General features: G+C 55.5%; 1 protein-coding gene across 1 annotated transcript in view; it reads left to right on the top strand.

Moving 5' to 3' along the window:
* Nucleotides 1-20,785, top strand: part of LOC132027658 (gamma-2-syntrophin-like) — a 133,706-nt gene extending 112,921 nt beyond the window's left edge. The window contains 6 exon segments of the mRNA XM_059416421.1: nucleotides 548-622; nucleotides 2,003-2,009; nucleotides 2,072-2,175; nucleotides 16,947-17,073; nucleotides 19,281-19,405; nucleotides 20,648-20,785. Coding sequence (XP_059272404.1) covers nucleotides 548-622; nucleotides 2,003-2,009; nucleotides 2,072-2,175; nucleotides 16,947-17,073; nucleotides 19,281-19,405; nucleotides 20,648-20,785 — 576 coding nt within the window.
* The last annotated feature ends 397 nt before the right edge of the window (nucleotides 20,786-21,182 follow it).

Here is a 21,182-nt window from a genome sequence, read left to right as displayed (position 1 = left end):
AGATGAGGCTTTCCTGTTGAGTTTCTCGGCAGGGGGACCCCCCCAAACCAGTGCCCTGTGGGTGGCCGGGAGCTGTGCAGTGCAGCCTGTCCCCGGCGAGGCTGTCCTGGGGTTTGGCGCTGCTTCACTTCAGGATCTCATCCCCCCAAAGCACGTCCGGCGTCCCGGGGACAGACCCGCGGCCCTGGCCTTCTGTCCTGTGAGCTGTGCGCAGGGAGAGCCGTGAGCACACCCCACCCCCGTCCTTCCCAGCACGTTGGCACGTGGAACCAAGTATCCCGTTGTTTCCGAAACTGCTTCTCACTGGGGATGTGCTGGGCCTGGTCGCTGATTTGCGGTGAGAGTGGCACTGGGCCCGCATCCAGCTCCTGCTCGGTGGGAAATGTTTGCCCATAGACAGCATGCCGGAAAGTGCTGCCTGTGGGCAAAACGTCAGGACTTTTGAAAACCTGGTTTCTGACGGTGGGGGGCTGTGGCAGCTACCAGCTCACATTGGACCCTGTGCTAAAAAATGTTCTCTCCACACGAATGCTCTTTTCAAGGCCAGAGTTGGCGAGGAGAGGCTCTGTGCTTCATGGTTGATCTCGCATGGGGTTTCACCTGTTCCAACAGGAAGACAAAGGTAAGGTGCTTGGCAGGCCTGCGCAGGGCCCCAGAGATAAGCACGGTCACATGTCAGAGGGGCGGACTGGACTCCAGCTCTTCCTCGAGTCCGACTTGAGCCACGGGTGGTTTTACCATTCTTCACTGAGCTGTTAGGGCCTTGCCAAGGACCCTAGCAAAACCATGACATGGCCATGGCCCTGGCTTCCCTCGGTGACAGGTTCCTGTGTAGCATTGGGGAGGGTTAGCATCTCAGCAGACAAGTCTTGGGCTGTTGGGTCTGAGTCCCAGTGGTGGGCACACCAGGCAGACATAGGACCCTGGGGCCAGCTGCTCGCCAAGCACCCTGCTCACGGTCCTCAGTGCACCTTCTGGATAAGTGCATTGTGTGCTGCTCAGTGGCTGATGGCAGCGGCTGGGGGCTGGCCCCAAGGAAGCGGGTGCTGGCATTGTGAGTTCTGGGCAGAACCTCCCGATCCCAGCAAGAAGAGGTCGTCTGCCAGGAGTGAGGATGCCCTCCCATGCCGAGGCCCGGGTAGACCCACCGCCCTCAGCCTGGAATGAAAGGCCCCGACGGAGCCCGTTCAGATGCTTTGCCCCGAAACACGGGGACTGGATTCAAAGTCACAGAACTGCAAGACCCTGAGGTCACTGGGGCCAGGGTTTAGGGGTCACGGGGCAGATGTGCCTTTGAATCCCTCCGTCCCTCCGCTGCCTCTTTTCCTCTTGTGGCACTTAGAGAAACTTCATTATTTCAACACAAGCAGCTTAATTTACTAGAAATGCAGCCCACAGCTGGCGCTAGCTCTTCCAGGGACGAAGATATTTCTCCTCGCGCGTCTGATCTCAGACTCAGTTTTAGAAAAGCCCCCGAGTCTTAACTTGCTGCAGACTCTTTTTTTATGAAACTCTGAGAATTTAGGAGCCGTGTTTCATCTCTAAGGTGCCTAGTAAGCAGCACGTAGGGTTTGTGGTGGCACAAGGGGGTCGTGGCCACTTTCTCTCTTCGGTGTGGGGTACACGGGTGTGGGGTGACTTGGATGAGCCTCAGGTGGGGCCTGTCGGTGGGAATGCAGGATCCCCTCCATAGGCAACGGGGACCGAGTCACATGCTCTGGAGCCAGCAGTGGGCCTCCTCATGGGTGGAGACATCTTACAGGCAGCGGACGGGGCCGTGATCGTCCGACGGGCAGCCACATGCAGGGAGGAGAAAGCCCAGCAGGGCGGGTGGGCAGCCAGAAGCCTGCGGCCTGCTTGGGCCAGGCACCATAGCACAGAAAGGATGTGGCCATATGGGGGTCGCCTCGCACAGACCAATGGAGGGGGAGGTGGACGTGCTTACCACGTGCTCAGGGTAGACGGGAAAATGAGGCGAACCTCGGCCTTTTTAGAAGCAGAGTCCGTGAGTAGATGAACAACGTGCGTGAGCTTCTGTTCCATGTCCCTGACTGGCCTCATTCTCTCCCAGGATGGAGGTTCAAGTTCTCTCAGTTGAAGGGGTCCTCGGACGACGGACGCACTCAAGTGAAGCTGCTCTTCCAGCACCCAGGCAGCGGGCAGATAGATGTGAAGGTAGGTGAGTCTATGTGGCCGTCAGCGGCACACGGGTGACAGCCGACCGGCAGAGGAGGTTTCTGTCCCCTGCGGCCGCAACCCCACTGAGCCCCGATGGCGGGACATCTGAAGAGCCTGGCCTGGGGTCTGTGTCCTGTAGCAGGGCTTAGAGCTAGGACTGGGGTCACAGAAGCACGTTAATGGATTCTACTAAAAATTATGTTCCTCAGTAAACATTAACAGCCATGCACACTCAACGGTGCACGAGGTGAGGCTGTCTGTCGGAGAAGCAGCTGACCCCGGCTTTTGTAACAGGTCATGACCTCAGGGGCACAACAGCGAGCCAGGCGCAGGTTCTGCATGGTTGGCAAGCTGAGTCTCTCCCTCTGCCCCGACCCCCTACACACCAACTCTCTCTCTCTCAAAAAAACAACCATCCATTTGTCCGTAGAAGGGCATCTTGGTTCTTTCCACAGTTTGGCGACTATGGCCATTACTGCTATGAACATTGGGGTACAGATGGCCCTTGTTTTCACTACATCTGTATCTTTGGGGTAAATACCCAGGAGTGCAATTGCAGGGTCATAGGGAAGCTCTATTTTTAATTTCTTAAGGCATCTCCACACTGTTCTCCAAAGTGACTGCACCAACTTGCATTCCCACCAACAGTGTAAGCAGAGAGAGTCAATTATCATATGGTTTCACTTACTTATGGAGCATAAGAAATAACATGGAGGACATGGGGAGATGGAGAGGAGAAGGAAGTTGAGGGAAATTGGAAGGGGAGGTGAACCATGAGAGACTGTGAACTCTGAGAAACAACCTGAGGGTTTTGAAGGGGCGAGGGTGGGAGGTTGGGGGAACCAGGTGGTGGGTATTAGAGAGGGCAGGTATTGCATGGAGCACTGGGTGTGGTGCAAAAACAATGAATACTGTTACACTGGAAAGAAATTTAAAATAATAAAAAAAAATAAAGACTCAATTGTAGCTATTAATACCAATTTTTAAAAAAGAATACAAATACACGAGCAGCCAAAATTGAAAGTGTTTTACAAACTTCATTTTGCATGATTCAGTCTGTAAAACCAGCCCTTCTGTCTGTTTATGCGCACTTGTGTTGCCGACAGCCCAGTCTTGGTATAACTGAAGACAAATGACAAATCCAGGGAAAGACAGACCCGTGAGATGCAGGAACCTCTGCCACTCGGACACCGGTCACCACAGTGCCTGTGTCTCATTCTCATGAAATCGGAGACACGGCACACAGGACGAGCTCATATCCAAATTCAGGTTTTAACATCTTTTTATTGAGTTTAATGAAATAATGTTCTCTATTTGCTTTTTAAAAAAAGATTTTTATGTATTTATTTGACAGAGAGAGAGCACAAGAGCACACAATCAGGGGAAACAGCAGAGGGAGGGGGAAGCAGACTCCTGGTGAACAGGGAGTCCGATGCGGCGCTCGATCCCAGGACTGGGGGACCCTGACCAGAGCCGAAGGCAGACACCCAACTGACTGAGCCCCCAGGAACCAGGCATGTCTATCTGCTTTTTAAGTACGACGGTTGACTGTACAGATTCTGCTGACGTTCTTAGCTTTAGGGAGCAGATAAAATCAAACCCTGAACGTAGATGCCCTCGGGGTACCCGAGACACCCCGTGAGGGAGCAGCAGGTGATACAGCAGGTCTGTTCTGGACACAGAGTGGGGAGATTTGCGGTAATTTCGTATGTGTCTCTCTCTGCACTAACACGATCGCCATGGGGACCGTCAGCACCACATCCTCTCCATTGCTTGACTGATTGGCCTCTGGTGGGGGTGGGGGCGGGGGGGGGCATTAAGGGTTTCCTGCCGAAATCCTGCAGCCTCTTACTCTGGTGCATTCTGTGGGCACTTGGGTGACGCTTTGGAAGTCGGCTCACGGCGGGGTCTCAGGGATCCGTGCTCGTGCGCGTTCCCGTGGCTTCCCCAGGGAAACTGCCGGTGTGAGGTGCATGCTTCCGTGGTATCACAGGGTCCTTTGATGGTGACGCAGGTGTCACTACATGGGAAGGCATTTGTTTTTGTAGTGTTTGGGGAAGTTTTGGTCTTCTGGATTCATGAGAGGAGTGGGCCTGGGAAATCCAGACCGGGCTGTGGGACAGGCAGTCGAGAACTTGGGGCATGGGTTTGGAAACCTCTCACTTTCCCTGGGGAATGTGTACGCACTGGACCGGTTCCATTTTCAGCTGATGAAGACAGAGAGCCCTGGAAGTCATGGGGGTGCGGGGATGGACACAGGAATGAAAGGGCTTGAAGCTTCAGTGATTTGCAGTGATTTCTCTATGAAAAATTACAATTGGGAACACGGTTAACTCAGCTACACATGGACAGCCTCCCCTCCGGGGCCGGTGGGCAGACGCAGAGGTCAGAGCCGAGGGCAGGTGCAGGTGGGGCTGGTGGGCATGTCACTTGGGGCAGGCAGACATGCAAGAGAGGAGCCGTGGCACTCTCTGCTGGGAGGGAATGTACTGTGTGGCTTCTGGGAGCGGGACAGATGCACGACGGCTCTTTCCAGAAGCTACCCTGAGCCACATGCCCATGACTACCGCCTGTGAGGTACAAGAAAATGGGAAAAGATAGAAGGGAAACCTGGGCCCCATGAGAACACTCAGCATTGAGGCTCCATTTTAATGAACAGCCTGTGGAACCGAGCTCTGAGCTGGGAACCCCAGTGCTTGCAAATGAGTGGCATGAGTGGCACATTGCTTGCGTCAGAACTCAGGAACAGGTAATTGCCCAGAGAAGGCAGCGTTCCCGTCCACTACATCTTCTCGTTCAAGCAGTGATAACCATATAATGATTTTCCTCCTAGTATTTACTAGAAATTTCTGCACTGCTGGGCCCAGGTAGTGCCTCCCAAACAAGTGCAGCGGGAGAACTCTGGGGCCCCCAGCGTGTGAGGGGCTTGGGGCTGGCATACCGCTCACAAGTCTGTGTGTGTGCAGGGACAGGTCCTGACTCCAGGCTGCTTCTTGTGGCCACAGGGTGGGAGCTGCCACGTGTGGTTTTCTTCTTATCTCTTTCTCCTGACAGAACTGGGAAGCGAAGGACCTGCTTTCCTCTGCTCTGTGTGTTGCTGCCGTGAGCTGCGGATCAGGAGGACAGAGCCTCAGGGCTGACGGTGCCTCCTCAGCCCTCATCCCCAGTCCCTGACCTCGCTCTGAGACCAAGTGTGCAAAGTACATGTTTCTCTGGTTTCACTTCTGCCGCCAGACCAAGCCACCGAGGGGCAGCTCTGCTTCAGTGTTTTAACTTCAGCACGTCCCAGGCCTATTTTACTTGAACAGAGGAAGAGCAAATCCATGTCAAAAGCACTACCAGGGACCTGGGTGGCTCAGTGGGTTAAAGCCTCTGCCTTTGGCTCAGGTCATGATCCCAGGGTCCTGGGATCGAACCCTGCATCAGGCTCTCTGCTCAGCAGGGATCCTGCTTCTCCCTCTCTCTCAGCCTGCTTCTCTGCCTACTTCTGATCTCTGTCTGTCAAATTAATAAATAAAATCTTAAAAAAAAAAAAAAGCACTGCCAGGTTCATGCACAAACACATTTACCAGTTTGCAAGAAGGAGACTGTACCAGGTGCCACTAAAGCCCAAGAATTCTGATGCCACCCGTCCAAGGCTGCTGGCATGTGGGCAGAATGCCCGCCGTGCTTGTGAGTGCAGCGTGCTGAAGGAGGCAGGAGCGTGTCTCTGGGAGGATTGGTGGTGTGTGGCCATCGCCCAGCAGTGACCGAGCTGGTCACCTCGCCAACACCTGCTCCTTGGCCTGCAAGGAGTTGGCCCAGAGTGCCCAGCGAGGTGGGACGAGCCTGGCCGTGGGCGCACATTTGCATGAAATACATCTAAGCATGTGGATGAGGAACGGATGTCGTGTCTCTGAACCTGAAACGTGGCTGTGGAGCCTCCGTGGCCAAGAGCATTGGTGCCACAGCATTTGTCCTCTATGTGGCTGACTCGGTAGACCTGGGATGCTGCCCAGGAAGCAGGCGGCGCAGGGAGGGAGCCATAGTGAGGCCAAGCCACCACGGGAGACACGCAGATGGGCCACTGGGGTGTCTACCTCTGTCTTTTTCTCTGTCTTCATCTCTCTTTCTGTGTATCTCTCTCCATCTCTTTATCTCTGTGTGTGTGTCTCTGTGTCTCTGTCTCTGTCTCTGTCTATGTCTCTGTCTCTGTATTTCTGTGTCTCTGTCTCTGTGTGTGTCTTTCTCTGTCTCTGTGTCTCTGTCTTTATCTCTTGCTTTCTCTTTCTGTGTCTCTGTCTCTTTGTGTCTCTGTTTCTCTGTCTGTCTCCTGTCTCTGTGTCTCTCTCTGCCTCTCTGTCTCTCTCTGTGTATCTCTGTCTGTATCTCTCTGTGTCTCTGTCTCTCTCAATGTCTATGTCTCTGTCTCTGTGTCTCTGTTTCTGTCTCTGTGTGTCTCTCCCTATCTCTGTCTCTCTCTGTGCCTATGTCTCTCTCTCTGTCTTTGTCTCTGTGTGTCTCTGTCTCTGCTCCTGCACTGGGCTCCTTAGTGGCTCATTCCAGGCGTGAAGTAACAGTGTTTGTAGGGCTCTGGTGCTGGCCCTGTCTTGGTGTGGAGCCGTGTGCCTCTGTCTCGTGTGCCACTGGTGAGACCTGCAGTAGCCACGTGAACAGCGACGCGGACAAGCCACATCTCCGAGCACCTGCCTTGTCCTTGAGTTACCAACACCGAGGAGAGGAGGTTCACGGGCAGAGATGGGAGTCATGCGCCGGACGGCTCTGCCCTTGTGGCAGCAGGTGGCAGGCCTGAGTGAGCCCACCATCAGGGAGGCTCTGTGGGTCCACAGCCTACATGCTGGACCCTGTGCACAGGTGCCGAATGCCCTCAGTGCCCCGCTGTGTGGCCGCTGCACCTCCGTTAGTAGCATGTGGGTCTCTAACTCAGCCTGGCGTCCTTCTGCCTGGAAGGTTATTGAGTCCCCATTTTCAGGAGGAAGACTGAGGCCAGCCTGGCGGGAGCATGGCCAGCTGGCTCAGTGACCGCCAAGGCTCCCCTTGTGTCCGTGAAACTCTCCCTTCCCAGCACGAGGCGCACAGGTGTGCCAGCTGTTGGCCCACCTGTTTCCAGGTTTAAGGCAACAGGACCCAGCCTGGTCCCCACGAAGCCACTCCCAGTGGCCTCACCCTGATTTCGAGTCTTGGTGCCTCTGCCTGTGAGGCTGTCGCTTCCTGCAGACACGGAGCTGGAGGACGGCTGTTCACTTCCTGCACAAACAGAGCTGGAGGACGGCTGTTCTCTTCCTGCACACATGGAGCTGGAAGACGTTGTCAAGCATCCTCTGTGTTGTTGGACGTGGGTGCTGGGACGTGGGGAGACGGCAGCGCTCAGAAGCACGGACAGGGATGGAATCCATGCTGCTCAGTTCTGCCGTACGGAGGGCGCGCCCTGCAGAGAAGCTGAGTCCGTCCATCTTAACGACCTTCTGCTGAGCAAACCCTCTCTCGACTGGGCTCCACCATGGCGACGGTCCTTCCCTTGGGTGGGACGGAGCTGCCTGGGAGCCACTCCAATGGCTGCAGCAGCACTGAACATGGGCTTTGGCGCCGGGAAGCCTGGCCCATCCCGATGTGGTCACCCAGCCTGGCCCTGCTGTCCGCACACCCAGCTCTCGCTCCCGCGCTTTGTAAGCTGTTCCGTGGCAAGTGTGGTCGCTGCGCATGTCCCTCCTTCCACACCCAGTGTGGGGCTTGAACTCATGGCCCCAAGATCAAGGGTCCCATGCTCCCCTGACTAAGCCAGCTGTGTGCCCCTCATACACGTTGTTTTCAAGGACGCTCGGTAGCCTAGGCCCGTGGGTGCAACCTGCTGTCCTCGCCCGTGTCCTGCAGCAGCTGAGGTGGGCGGCAGGCCTCGGTCTCCAGCCACCATGGGCTTAGAGCCACCAGTGAGTGCTGCGCGCCCAGAAGACAAGACTCAGGACTGGCCTGTGGAGGGCCGGGCTCGTCCCGCTCCCAGCCCGCCGGTCTTGGTCATTCCCAAGTAGGAAAGAAGGTGCTTTAGAACAGTGGCCTGTCAGGGGCTGAGGTCCATGTGTGCCCGGGGCCCTTTGTGAAAAACTCTGTTCACCGGACACTTAACCACTCCGCTTTCAGACGAACTGAAAATGAACTCAGGCCCTGTGGGAGAACTCCGTCTTCCCAGAGGAGCTTCAGGAAACCCGATGCATGTCTGAGGTAGTGCTGGAGCCTATGGGGCATTTGGAAGCCACGCAGGATGTGCTCAGTTTCCCTCAGAGCACGTGAGTAACCCACGACCCCAGGACTTCAGGCCTCTTTCCTTGTGCGGTTTTATTCTGCGGACTGTTTTGAGGGGAGGATTTGGGGTGGGTGAAGGCTGCCCTGGGGAGCGGCCCCAGCTGCGTGTTTGGTCCTGGGAACTGGAAATGCACCCGATGCACCTGCTGGGGCGGGCCTCAGGGAGCGGGCTGGTTTTGTTTTCTTCCTGATAGTGATGGTCAGTTTTTATCACCCTATCAGCCAAATCATCGTCTCATGACTGCTTCTTTCTATCCCTTCCATAGACTATCTCTGTTGGGGTCTGTATTCTGGACATCAAAATAATACTGACTTTCGAATTAAAACATGGTATTTCAGGGGCACCTGGGTTGCTCAGTAGGTTAAGCCTCTGCCTTCAGTTCAGGTCATGATCTCAGGGTCCTGGGATGGAGCCCTGCTTTGGGTTCTCTGCTCAGCAGGGAGCCTGCTTCCCTTCCTCTCTCTCTGCCTGCCTCTCTGCCTACTCGTGATCTCTCTCTGTCAAATAAATAAATAAAATATTAAAAAAAAACATGGTATTTCAGTTCAAAGACCTTGGTAAAGAGATATGTGCAAATATATCCCCTTTGGCCCAAACTTAACAAGAGAACAACCCTAAGGGCAGTAATCACTGTCAGCCTTTTTTTGAAAATGCAGGGCATGTCATGCTGTGCTGCACCCAGACAGCCTCCCCTTCTCCCTGTGGAGGCGGGATCTCATCACAGCAGCATAGATGGGGAAACTGAGGCCCAGGGTGCTTTGTGGGATGCCCAAACCCCTAGCTTCTGTACAGCGGAATGAAGGGCATATGTGACCAGGCTGGCCTCAACAATGATGAGCTCGGGTTTCTTTTCTTCATGTTTAAAAATTGTGGTAAAGCATGTACAGCATAAAATTTCCATTTTAACTACTGTTAAGTGTACGAGTTGGTGTCATTAAAGACATTGTCATCACTAGGGAGCCATGCCCACCGGCATCCCCAGTTGTTTCCATCCTCCCTCCCCCAGCCCTGAGTCCACTTCCTGACTCCATAGACACACTCTTCCAGATACCACGTACATGGGTATCTGTACCCATGTTCATGGGACGAACGCTCTCTGTCCAGGCTTCATCTGTGTGGCACATTAGTCACAGGTCTCTCTGTTTGGTCTGTGCAGTGCCCTGTCCTTGGACACGCCAGCTGTGCTGGCCTCTCCCCTGTCCATGAGTGCATGGGTGGCTCCGTCTCTAGCTGCGTGGGCACTACTGCACAAATGTTTACTCAGTCCTCGCTGTGTCCCGAGGAGTGGGACTGCGGGGTCCTGGGCTGTCGGCCGGGCTTCCCACCTGCACCCTGTGAGTGATCCTTTTCCTGCCGTCCCTGCCGACTGATTATTTTCCTCTTTTTAAAGATTTCAGCCATGCTTGTGGGTGGATTTCTTGGCGATTAGTGGTGTGCAGTGTATTTTCACGTGGTCATTGGCCATTGGTGTATCTTCTCTGGAGAAATGTCAATTCAAGTCCCTTCCCACCTTTCAAGAGGGTTGTCTCCTTGTGGTTAGTGAAAAGCGCCCTCTCTATGCATTCCGGGTGTTAACCCTGCGTCAGAAACACGACCTGCAAATGTCTTCCCCCAACCTGTAGGATACCTTCACTTTTTCTTCCCTTGAAACTGTCCCCTGATGGCCAGAAGGGTATAATTTTGGTGAATCCAATATATCTGCTTTCTTGCTGCCAGACAGCCATGTGTGGTGACCCCCCCCCACCTTGCGGACCCCCACCCTGAACCCGTGAGGCTGCACAAACGGTTTGCAGCTGGTTGTGAGCTCGCCCAGACGGTGGGATGCAGGCTTCGGACAGGATGCCACCACCTCAGTTGAGGCTGCTTGCGTGCCACAGAGACCTGCAGGCCACCCGCCCTGCGAGAGCTCCCCAGACCCACATGCAGCTCTGGCTGCCTTCAGGGACTGCTGCTACTCTATGCGTCCTGGGGGTCTGCATGGACGTCTAGCCGCCGTGGGCCGTGATGTGCCACAAGCTCCAGCCAGGCAATGCTGGCCACCCCATCACAGGGTGGGAAACCTCGGCTGCTATCTGCATATCCAGACACTTCCCTTGTAAGACTTTGGTGTAAAAACAGATGGAGTGGAGGGAAGTCGAGCTCAGACCTTGGCTCCCATCTCGTGTGAGAAGCAGCCGTGCCTCAGGGACAGAATTCAATCTGGCCATGTTTCCCTGCGTTCCAGGGAACTGAGGACAGGCTCCGTACAGGTTCCTGCTTCCCTGCTTGAAGGCCATGCCCTCAGACACGCTGGCGATGCCTGGGTATGTCGCACCCAGACCGGCCATGGCGGGTGGCGTAGCCAGTGGGTGGAGGCCAGTGTCCTGGAGCCATGGTCCTCGTCACCATCTGCTGCCCTCAGCAAAGGTGGTGTGGACCCCACGCCAAGCGTCCCTGACTGTCAGGCACCATGGCTCACAAGGAGGTGGACGTCTCCACGGCACCAGCTGCATGAACAGGGGCCTCCTCTCCCCGTCCCGGGCATGGACACCCGGCCCAGCTCAGTGAGGACAGCCTCGTCTCCCGCTGAGTGCACGCCCACCGCTCAGCACTACGGGAATTACCGTGCTGTGGAGGCAGACCCCATGCCTCGCACAGGCCCATCACTGCTCTATCCCCTTCTCTCAGGGCCTACTGTGTGCAGGGGGGTGTTGGTGGGGGCGGACGTGGGACAGAGCTGCACGTGGATAGGGATAGGTCGTGTGAGTTCGGACACAGGCGCTCAGGAATATGTCAGGAACCCTCAGTGCGGGGACCGGGGTCCAGGAAGGCCACACCCCGCCCTGGGAGTGCAGTCCCTGCGCCGGCTCCGGCCACGGATCACCTCCTTCCACCCCAGGGGTTCCTGCAAGGCCCCAGCTAAGGCCTTGAGGGCCTTCTGTCATGACGGAAAATGAAGTCACTGGTGGTGCTGCGTCACCAGCGGTGTGGACGGGGTTTAGAGCTGTCGTCCCCACAGGACAGAGGACCAGCAGACTCGAGTGTGCAGTGGCCACCTGCATCCGCTTAGTTAGCAAGAATGTACTTTAACAGGGACAAATGTGGCTTCTAGAATGATGGCCTCCAACCCAGGGATCTCCTGGAAACAATGCCAGTCAGTGTGGCCCATGGCCACTGACCCGTCCCTCCTCTGAGCCCACAGAGGACACTGTGGGGCCTTTGGTACCCATTTGTGTGGACTTGGGTCCCCTGGGGACCTGGCGGGGCTGGACTTCCACCTACTGTCCCCACCACCCCAACCTTGGCCGGTGCCATCTTTGTTCAGAAGCACGGGCATTCTGTAGAAAGTGAGAGTTGGGGGGACGCCCACCGTTGAGTCCAACAGGAACCGCCTTCAACCAGCATCTGCACGCTGACCTGCTCTGTGGGGCAGTCCCAGTGAGCCTTCATTCCTAGACAGTCAATGAGCCACAAAGAGCCTCGAACAGGTGGATCCCCGCACACCTGTGCCATCCACGCCATGGCCCAAGGTTACATGGTTGCTGAGTGCAGGAGTCCATGCAGGTGACTTGCTGAGGTTCCTAGGCGATGGGCTGTGGGCCTGGAGCTGGCTGGCAGCCCCAGCTCAGATGGGGTCTCCATTCATGCTACCTCCTCCGCACCTGTTGGGGAAGCTTGGCCACAGGGAGTGGGTGAGAGGCTGCCACGGGAGCTCTGGTAGGTGTCTGAACCCCGGACCTGCACCTCCTGATTTACAGAAAGCGCAAACCTGGTGGCCCTGTTGGCCTGAGGTTGGACACGTGAGCACCGGAGGCACTTTTCTTGGTGAGAAGGGGTGGGCATGAGTTGCACGGGGTTCCCCTATGACCACGGGTCTTGACCACCCCCCAGAGCAAGTGCCCGGGGAAGGAAGGAGTGATGGGCCAGCTGCGAACGTGACGTGAACGGGAAGGACCCTGGGTGGGCGAACAGCAGGCCCCCCCACTCACAATCCATGGCAGTCCTGCCGAGAGCCAGCCCGGTGCTAGCTAACGGCACAGGCTTGGAAGAAACTGCATTTCAGAATCTTCTGGAAGAGTGAGTGGGGGCTTAACGTGTGACCACCAGGCATAGGTCAGGCGTCCCAGACAAAGCTCCCTGCTTGGGCCCCTCTCCTCCTCACCGGCCATTCCCTCCCTGTTCACGGCTTGTTCCCAAGCTCCGTGGCAGAGAGAGAGACAGGATCACCGGCAGGGGCAGCATCCCAAAGTTTCCAGTCACAGTCCTTCCTGCCACACGGACCTGAGTGAGGACAGAGGATACTCTCGTGGAGACGCACGATGGACATTGGCAGAGAAAGGCAGCTGGGGCCATGAGGCGGGATTTTCTCAGGCGTGAGGGCCACCAGGCCCACAGGGCAGCTTGACCAGGCAGCGGGGTCCCTGCCCTTCTGAGGTGGATGCAAAGCAATGTCCGGCTCCCACGTGTTGGTCAGTTACTGGGGGCCCCAGGCGAGAGGAGTGCATTTTCCCTCGTGTTCTCCTGCAGTCGCGTCTGCATCGGATTCTTAGTACTGACTGCAGAGCGAGGGCGACCCTTGTCCCCAGGAAATCGCCTCTGCGGACGTCCCAGTGTGGGAGGTGTGTCTCTTCATTGGGCGTGGAATTTTCCAGTAAAATGTTGGCCAGAGCAGAGAGAAGGCCCGGAGCCCCAGCAGCCTCCTGCAGGTAGGTAACTTTTGTCTGGAGCTGCTGCGGCTCCGGACCCGCACCTCGTGCCAACGGTGCTGAGCACCAGGCACTCAGCTTGAAGACCGTGAGCCCAGGGAGAGGCCACAGGCAGACGGGGCAGAGCTGTGTGGGGAAGTCAGACTTGATAGCATCCCAATGAGGTGCCACCACTGAGCTTCCACGTCAGTAAGACTCACGACACTCTAACCACATCATTGCCGAGTAGGACGGGTGTTGACACGTGAGCGAGCCAACGGAGTGAGAGCCATGGTGACCCTGGCATGGCAGCATCTGATGCTTTCTCCCAGGAAGGCAGAGCAAGAGCCTAGCGAGTGGCCTGCACTGGATGGCAAGGGCAGGGACAGTCCGGTAGACTCCATGCGGGTTGGGCGGTCAGCCATGGACCTCAGGAGGGCACCTGAATGGGTCCCCGTCTGACCAGATGGCGGACAGGCTGGATTGTCCCCTCCCAAGCCCCTGTTGTCCTGGGGAAGCGTGGTCTCAGGGAGACTCCTTCCTTCCAGCCATCAGCTGCCCTCTTGGGCATTTGGGATCTTGGTTTTCCCTTGCTCTGTCTGGTGGCCACTCACCAGGAGCTCTGTGGTGTCTGCCCCCAGTGTCTGCCAGCTGTCACCACCTTTGCACAGGTCCTGACCCTTTTCCCCAGGAGCATGGTCACCTGTCTCCCCGGTTCACGCTCCATCCACAGAGCCTCTGGGACAGTTGGGAACTGGGCCCCGCAACGGGCCAGCACTCACATTAGGGAGATCCGTCCGCTCAGACATGTCCTGACCAATCCCAGGCAGCTGGTGCATTGAGACAGGCTGTGGTAGAGATGGGGTTTCTGGTGGAGAAGACTTGCCCTGGACACACGGGGGATTTCAATGTCGATACACTGATTGGAGGTGTCGCTCTAGAGACCGAAGCCACAGACCTGAGGCAGGACAGAGGAAGAAGGAACGTTTGCTCAAGTCTGGGTGATCTCATTATTCATGTCTTTGAGGAGCCTGGCATGATGCTCATGGGTCTTTACTTCGTTACAGGAAAAGTTCCAGGTCCTAAAACACGAGAAAGTTGGTAATTGTGCAAGCTGCGACTCATGTTCCCAGTTGTTATCTTGGCCACCACGAGATCTTTAAAAACGTTTTATGAAGACAGAGGTCATCAGGACACACATGCTGCCGAGGAAGAAAGGGGCCCGACGTGGGGGACAGGGGATGGATAGGGGTGGGAGGTGGGAGTGTCTGTCCCCGGGGGCACATGGCCCTCTCCCCAGCCCTCAGCCCTCTGGTCCGTAAGGCCCATGGCGTCTCCACCAGTGTGGCTGTGCACTGTGAAAGGGCCTGACTAGACCGTGCACGAGAAGAGAACTGGTGAAGTTATGGGTTTTGAGGGTGAGCACACAGCAGGACCAGGCCCTGGGTGAAGTGGCCTCCTCCTTCCAGAGGCAGGTGTGTCCTCAGGATGCAGTAAACCCCATGCGCTGTTGCAGTTGTGGTTGTGGGAGGACGGCGTGTGGGCCACTTTGTCTGGAGCTTGTGGATCTTGGTGCCTCGTGGCAGGGACCGTACCGGCCATCCTCCAGGACGGGCTCAGTCCACCCAGCACGGTGTCCCAGTGCTCGTCCCTGTGGGATCCGTTCCTTCCTAAGGCAAATGGTCCTCGCTGTATGGACAGACCACATGTCCCTCACATGTTCACCAGCCGAGTGGGCCTCCAAGCCGTGCTGTCTCAGCAGAGTCAGGCCAGTTCGAGGGACAAAGCTGCCAACATCATACTCAGAGGGAGACAACGCGACTGACCGCACGGGGTGCCTGGAGCCCTGTGACCCGGGCCTTCTTAATCTGTCCTTGAACGGTGAGCAGAGAACTACTCCGTGGCGCCCATCACCATGAGACAGTTCAGGGAAACACTGCTCTGGGGGTCCCGGCACTTCCTATGTCTCTCTTGCCCCGCGTGGGGAAGTCCTATGTCAGGCCTTTGTCACCCGGCGGGCGGGTGTCACAGTCCGCTGTCGCCCGGGGCCCGGCTGCACACGTGTCACCCAGAGAGCCTTGTGGGGACCCACAGCAAGAAGCCAGCTGCCCCACACAGCCCTCGGCCTCAGCCTGAATCGACTGCTATGTGAGCTGCTCTCAGGGGCCTCCCTCAGTGTCTGAAAAGATGGACTTGGGGCGTTCAGTCGGTTCAGGGTTTCAACATCGTTGTCCAGGTGTGGGCACAAGTCGGGGGTCAGCTTGCCTTGACTTCGGGCATGGGGTCTGGGCAGCTCTTGGGTCCTGCCGGGGATGGGAGGGCCACTGGGTAAGGTGATGCGGCAGCAACCATGTGACTATCAGGACACTTCCGTAGGAGCACGTACCTCAGTTGCTGGAACATTTTGCTCATGACTCAGAAAATGCAAAAATGAACAGTGACCGGTCACCAACAGTCAGTCTGTCCTGCAGCTGTCACGGTTGGGATCCATTCTCATTCAAGGGAGGAACTTAATTCAAGGTGGAACACAGAGAAGGGGTCCCGTGGTTCCTGTACCTGGCATCGGGGTGGCTCGGAGCATAGGGACCGAGGTCATGCAGGGCCCCCATCTACCCCTCTGTGAGCAGGTGTCCATGCTGGACACACCTTCTTGCTGACTGTGTGTGTTGGCAGAGCTGCTGTCCCCACACCCAACATGCCCGTGTGGACACTCTGCTTCTGCTCCCAGGGACCACGTCAGCCTCCCCAGGATGCTGGCTGCCCACTTGCCTCCTGTCCCCATCCGACAAAAGGAGCAGCTTCCAAAAAGAAGTCTCAGGCCTACACAGTCCTAGGAGGGGACCGAGGTAGGCATCCTGCTTAAGGGAAGCGTGAAGCCAACTTTGAGATGTCAGATCTCGAATCACCAAGAGAAGAGCTGAGGTGGGTGTCGGGGCAGGATGTCGGGAGGCATGGTGAGGGGGCGAGTATGCTCTGCCCTGGCCCAGAGGTCCTGCCCCCAAATTAAAATATCAGAGATCCTGCCCTTACAGGCATGGAAAGGAGCACACCAGGGATGAGACGAGCCAGCTGGCTGTCCTTGCTGTTGTGATACAGCTCTCCTGACGTTCGCATGACAGCTCAGAGCACAAGGCAGTTTGCACAAAGTTTAGTTAAGCTGTCAGTTAGGTAGCAGTTCTCTTAAAAGGAATTCTGGTGGCTTTAACTATTTTGGAGTTTTATTATGCCAGAGTAGAAAAGAAAGAAACAGAGTAAGATGTGAGGCTCCTTCCCCATGTGTCAGGTGGGGTGGCAGCCAGACAGGAGTCATAGCTCACCATCATGCACGTCAGGACACCAAGGACCCATGTCTTCTCCCGTCTACGTCAGCAGCAGGTCCGCACCCACCTGCTCGCAGATGCATCATGGGCACTTGTGTGGGGTGTGCAGGGAGCGGTAAGACTGTCTGTGGAACGAGCTCCACATCACAGCCTCCCCAGGGTTCCACCCAGCTGGTGTCAGCGGGCTGGGGATGAGGTATGGGATCCCCGGCCCCGCACAGACGGAGTTAACTCTGGGAGGTCGTTACCTCTGGGAGACGGAAGATAACAGGGTCAGGCCAGCCTGTGGGTGTCCACATGAACCAGGATCTTCGTGGCTATGGTCATGTTGACCACAGGACTCTGCCTCTCACTTTAAACCTTCCTACTTCGAGGGTATTTGTACCAGAGTGACTTTCTTGGAGCCCAAAAAGCATAGAATTCACTAAATGTTTCATAATATGCTATTCTAAGATGCACAGCATTATATTTTATTTTTCCTTGTAGGAACTCAAATTCCCAGACCTGACGGCCATCCTGCACTGCGTTCACGCCTTCCTAGCAGCCAAGGTGGCCTCCGTGGACCCCGCATTCATGGACAGCCAGAGCATTACAAGGAAAGTGCTTCTGTTGAGCGCTGAACATTAAATTATTTTCTTAAGATAAGTCAAGCAGAGAGAGTCAATTATCGTATGGTTTCACTTATTTGTGGAGCATAACAAATAGCATGGAGGACAAGGGGTGTTAGAGAGAAGAAGGGAGTTGGGAGAAATTGGAAGGGGAGGTGAACCATGAGAGACTATGGACTCCGAAAAACAATCTGAGGGGTTTGAAGTGGTGGGGGGGGTGGGAAGTTGGGGTACCGGGTGGTGGGTATTATGGAGGGCACGGATTGCATGGAGCACTGGGTGTGGTGAAAAAATAATGAATACTGTTTTTCTGAAAATAAATAAATTTATAATTAAAAAAAAGAAATGACTTTTCCCTGCAAATGTTGCAACTCTGTGATTTTATAATAAGCCTATAGTTGTGATACCAATAAAATACATCACCAGTTTGCAGAGATGGGTCATTTGTAGAGCTGACAGGCCGGGGTGCTGCTCAGGCAGACCAGGTGGGCCACTGGGGATTCTCCGAGCCCTGAGAACGGACTCCGCACCACATGCTCCGCCTCCCCCATTGCTGACAGCTGGGCCGCGTTCCCATAAAACATGCAGTAAGATCATGAGAGCCGTCACTTGGAGTCTCTCATGCAAGGAAAGTGTTTCATCAGCACTGGGTCATTAACGTCCCCTTTTTCTCGAGGAGGGGTTCAGTAAGGTTTTGATTTGAGAAATGAGTAGGAGAAATAGTTTTTAAAGAAAAATAATTTTGAATACTTAATTTTAATCCTGAAATTTTATAAATTATTATAAAATTAAATAACATATCATTTAAGTGCTAATTTAAATGACTTTCCAAATTCATGAAATACAACCTTTATTATAGTTTCCTGGGTTTCTGTACTCTTTGCCACTTCTAAGAAGGTCCTCTTTCTGCTTTTGTCATTAAAAGCGACTCATGGACTCCTGAATTGCATGGAGGCCGACTGTGGTCCTAGATCACGACTTCACGTCTCACGTGGACATATGCGAGGACAGGAGGCATGTGACCCTCGGACTGTCCGGTTCAGGGGAACAGGCAGATGCAGGAAAGCAGGCGCACGGTGTCGACCGCTCAGCGTCCCTCCAGGGCCGGCTTTGGCAATGACCGCCCGCCCCCTACGGCCCACCCAGCCCTTGTGGGTCTGTCGGGAAGAAGGAGGTGTTTGGGTTTGGAGCATATCAAGTGCTGATGATCACTTGTCAGACACAGTGATATGGAGAGGGCATCTGCAGGTAGCATGGGTGCAGTGCGCAGGGTACATGGAATTCCTGCTCACATAGTCCCGGCTTCTGTGGAAAGTTAGCCCAGCATAGCAAGGGGCTTTAACCAGTATTCCTGAGAGAAGGGGGATCACGGAGCATCAGGTGGTGGCGTCCTCTGGAGATGACTGTCCTCCCGCCTTTGAAGCACATGCCCCATCTATGTTGCGGTGAGCAGCAGCAGGAGCAGAGCTGACACCCAGACCCCAGGCTGGTGACCCCTGGCTTCAGCAGCATCTCCAGGTGTGGCTGATGTCTCTCCAGATCTCGCGGGGTCTCAGTTTCATCACGTGTTATGCCAATGAGCCTAACTCACTCCACCATAGGAGGCCTTCTTCTGCACTCAAGAGAAAAGAAATCATGATTATTCTTTGTTTATTTTCACGAAACTGTAGATTTTAGAAGTGTACTTTTACTAGATCATAATGAAAACAATAATATTTTCACAGGAAGATTCAATACTAAAGTTTACATTTGTATACATACAATTTTTGGAAAAGATACACAACTTTTTTTTTAAATTAAAAAATAGCAAGAATCTCTTTGCATGAAGTGAACAGTGGCCACATGCCCCTCGCCCTTCCCCTTGCACTCCTACAGCACCTGTCCTGCCCCCACGGGTCAGGCTGCACCCCTCAGACACCCCTGCAGACTGGGGCGGGGCAGGCAGGTAAAATGATACTCACTGCCCCAGTTCGGAAGCAGGGCTTGTCAAGGGCATGGACGGTGTCTCCTGACTGGCTCTCAGGGTGCTGGGTCAGAAATTATTTTATTTTTATTAAGGAGATGTGGTTAATCCTAAAATCTCAGTTTTGTATTTTAATTAGACATCAGTAGGACCCACCACAGATCTCTGATTGGAAACTCATTGATATGGAGACTGTGCTGAGGGCTGGGCCCATGGGACCCCTTTCAGCTCATGTCCTACCTGGCGTAGGTGCATCTTTCCTCACCATGCTGGTGAGGAAACTGACCACTGAGCCTCTGCCCAGGTCTGAGGCCGGGCTGGTCCTGGCGCTGGAGGAGGCATGGGGGGAGCCAGGCATGAGCAAGCCGAGCTCAGTGCGGGAACGGGGTGGCAGGCAGGATGCCGCGCGCACACCCTCACCCCCCGCTACAGGGAGTGCTTTTGAACATCGGGAACAGCTCTACAGGATTCCAATAAATTTCATTTTTCTCGTCTCCAGGTCAGACTCTCCTCCTGAGCCCCAGCACTTCCACATCGAAGCAGGGGATCTGGCTGTGTTTGGTCTCTGAGTTGAAATGAGTGGCCTGACTGCACAAGCACATTTCTGACAGCCTCTCGCTGTCTGCAGTGGAGCTCCGTGTGTGTGGACACGCAGTGGTTCCCACCGTGGAGGTCCTTCAGAACCAGCTGACTCCTGACGCCTACCAGGACCAAAGTGGACATCCGGGACGTGTCCGTAGATCCCGAGGCACCGGTCCTACTTCTCTGTCCCTGCGGACAACATGTGGGAAGTGATTCTGAAGGCCTGTGGTTTGGTGGGGTCTGCAAGGAGAGCCTGTCTTAATCCCCTGCCTGACTCTGGGCGATGGCACAGCCCTCTGGTCATGCGCAGGGAAGAGGCTGGGTCCTTCCAAGCAGAAGGGACCTGGCAGCTCCTGCCATTCTGATCGTTCTGATCATTACCACCACCGGCTTGCTCTACGCACACTCGGCTCAGAGCAAGAGAACCAGCAGAGACGGCCCGTAACCCACCCATCCATGTATTCAACAGGATGGTTTTGGAAGTCGAATGATTTATTCAGCTCTGGATCCAGACTCTGTTTTCTCATGGTTTGACAGGCGGATGATGGATTTATCTAGTATTTACTTTTTATCAGGACGCAGCTGACACACAATGTCATCTTAGTCTTAGGTATAATCACAACAACGAGGCCAGACGTCTGTGCTGGCGGTGGGGGGGGGGGGGGGTGTCCCCTGCACTGCCGTGGAATGCCGCCGTCGGGCCTCGCAGCTGTGGAGTGCACACGGGATAGAGCACTGTGCCAGCCCGGACTTCACAGTGAGTGAGGCTTGACCCCTGAGAGAACTGGCCACTGTGTTTTCCAGGTACAGAGACGAACAGCCCTGAGGCCCCATCCCGGGCCCCAGCTGGGCAGGGGAGGGCCCTCCGTGAACCCTCTGAGACCAGACATATCCCGCCCAGAGCCACTGTCCTCTCTGGCCCCGCAAACCATGTGCCTCCTGGGTTCACGCATGACCTCCACGTGCAAGCGCTGGAACACGCAGATGTGTAGACTGCCGGGGTGAGGCCATTGACAAAGAGCTTGTTCTCTCAGAGTAAAGGTTCTGATGGAGATGAACGTACCATGGGCCACGAGTTCTCTGTGTCCGAGAGGCACCTGGTGGTCAAGCCCCAGCTAGGCGGGCCGACCGTCAGGGCCGGAGCCACAGGCTCGCAGGAAGAGCACCGCTGAGCTGGACAGAAACATCCAGTGAAAACTCCGTAGGCTCTTAACGGGTACAGCCCGGGATGAGCAAGCCCCGTGCAGGTTTCCGACGAAACCATGTCGCCTAGGGGCCCATTCTGTCCACAGATGCAAGGAGACCTGAGCCAGGCTCCCTGGTGGCTTCTGTGCGCAGAACGTGGATGTTTGAGGCAAATGCACTTGATTCCTTCATTTGGCAAAGATTTGTGGAGGGATTGGGGGTGCCAGGCTGTGAGGGGCACCTACGGCTGGAGGGGGCTGAGGGGGCATGTGGTCAGGATGCGAGCATGGAGGCAGTGGGTGGCTCCCATGGGGCCATGCCCTTGGGGCCCGTGCTCAGGTGTGTGGACGTCCAGCCTCATGCCACGTCTCAGAAGAACACGGG

This window comes from Mustela nigripes, chromosome 12 (genome assembly GCF_022355385.1).
Source record: "Mustela nigripes isolate SB6536 chromosome 12, MUSNIG.SB6536, whole genome shotgun sequence".
In the NCBI taxonomy this organism is placed as follows: Eukaryota; Metazoa; Chordata; class Mammalia; order Carnivora; family Mustelidae; genus Mustela; species Mustela nigripes.
The sequence above is the reverse complement of the archived record's forward strand: the minus strand, read 5'-3'. Positions and strand labels throughout refer to the sequence as shown.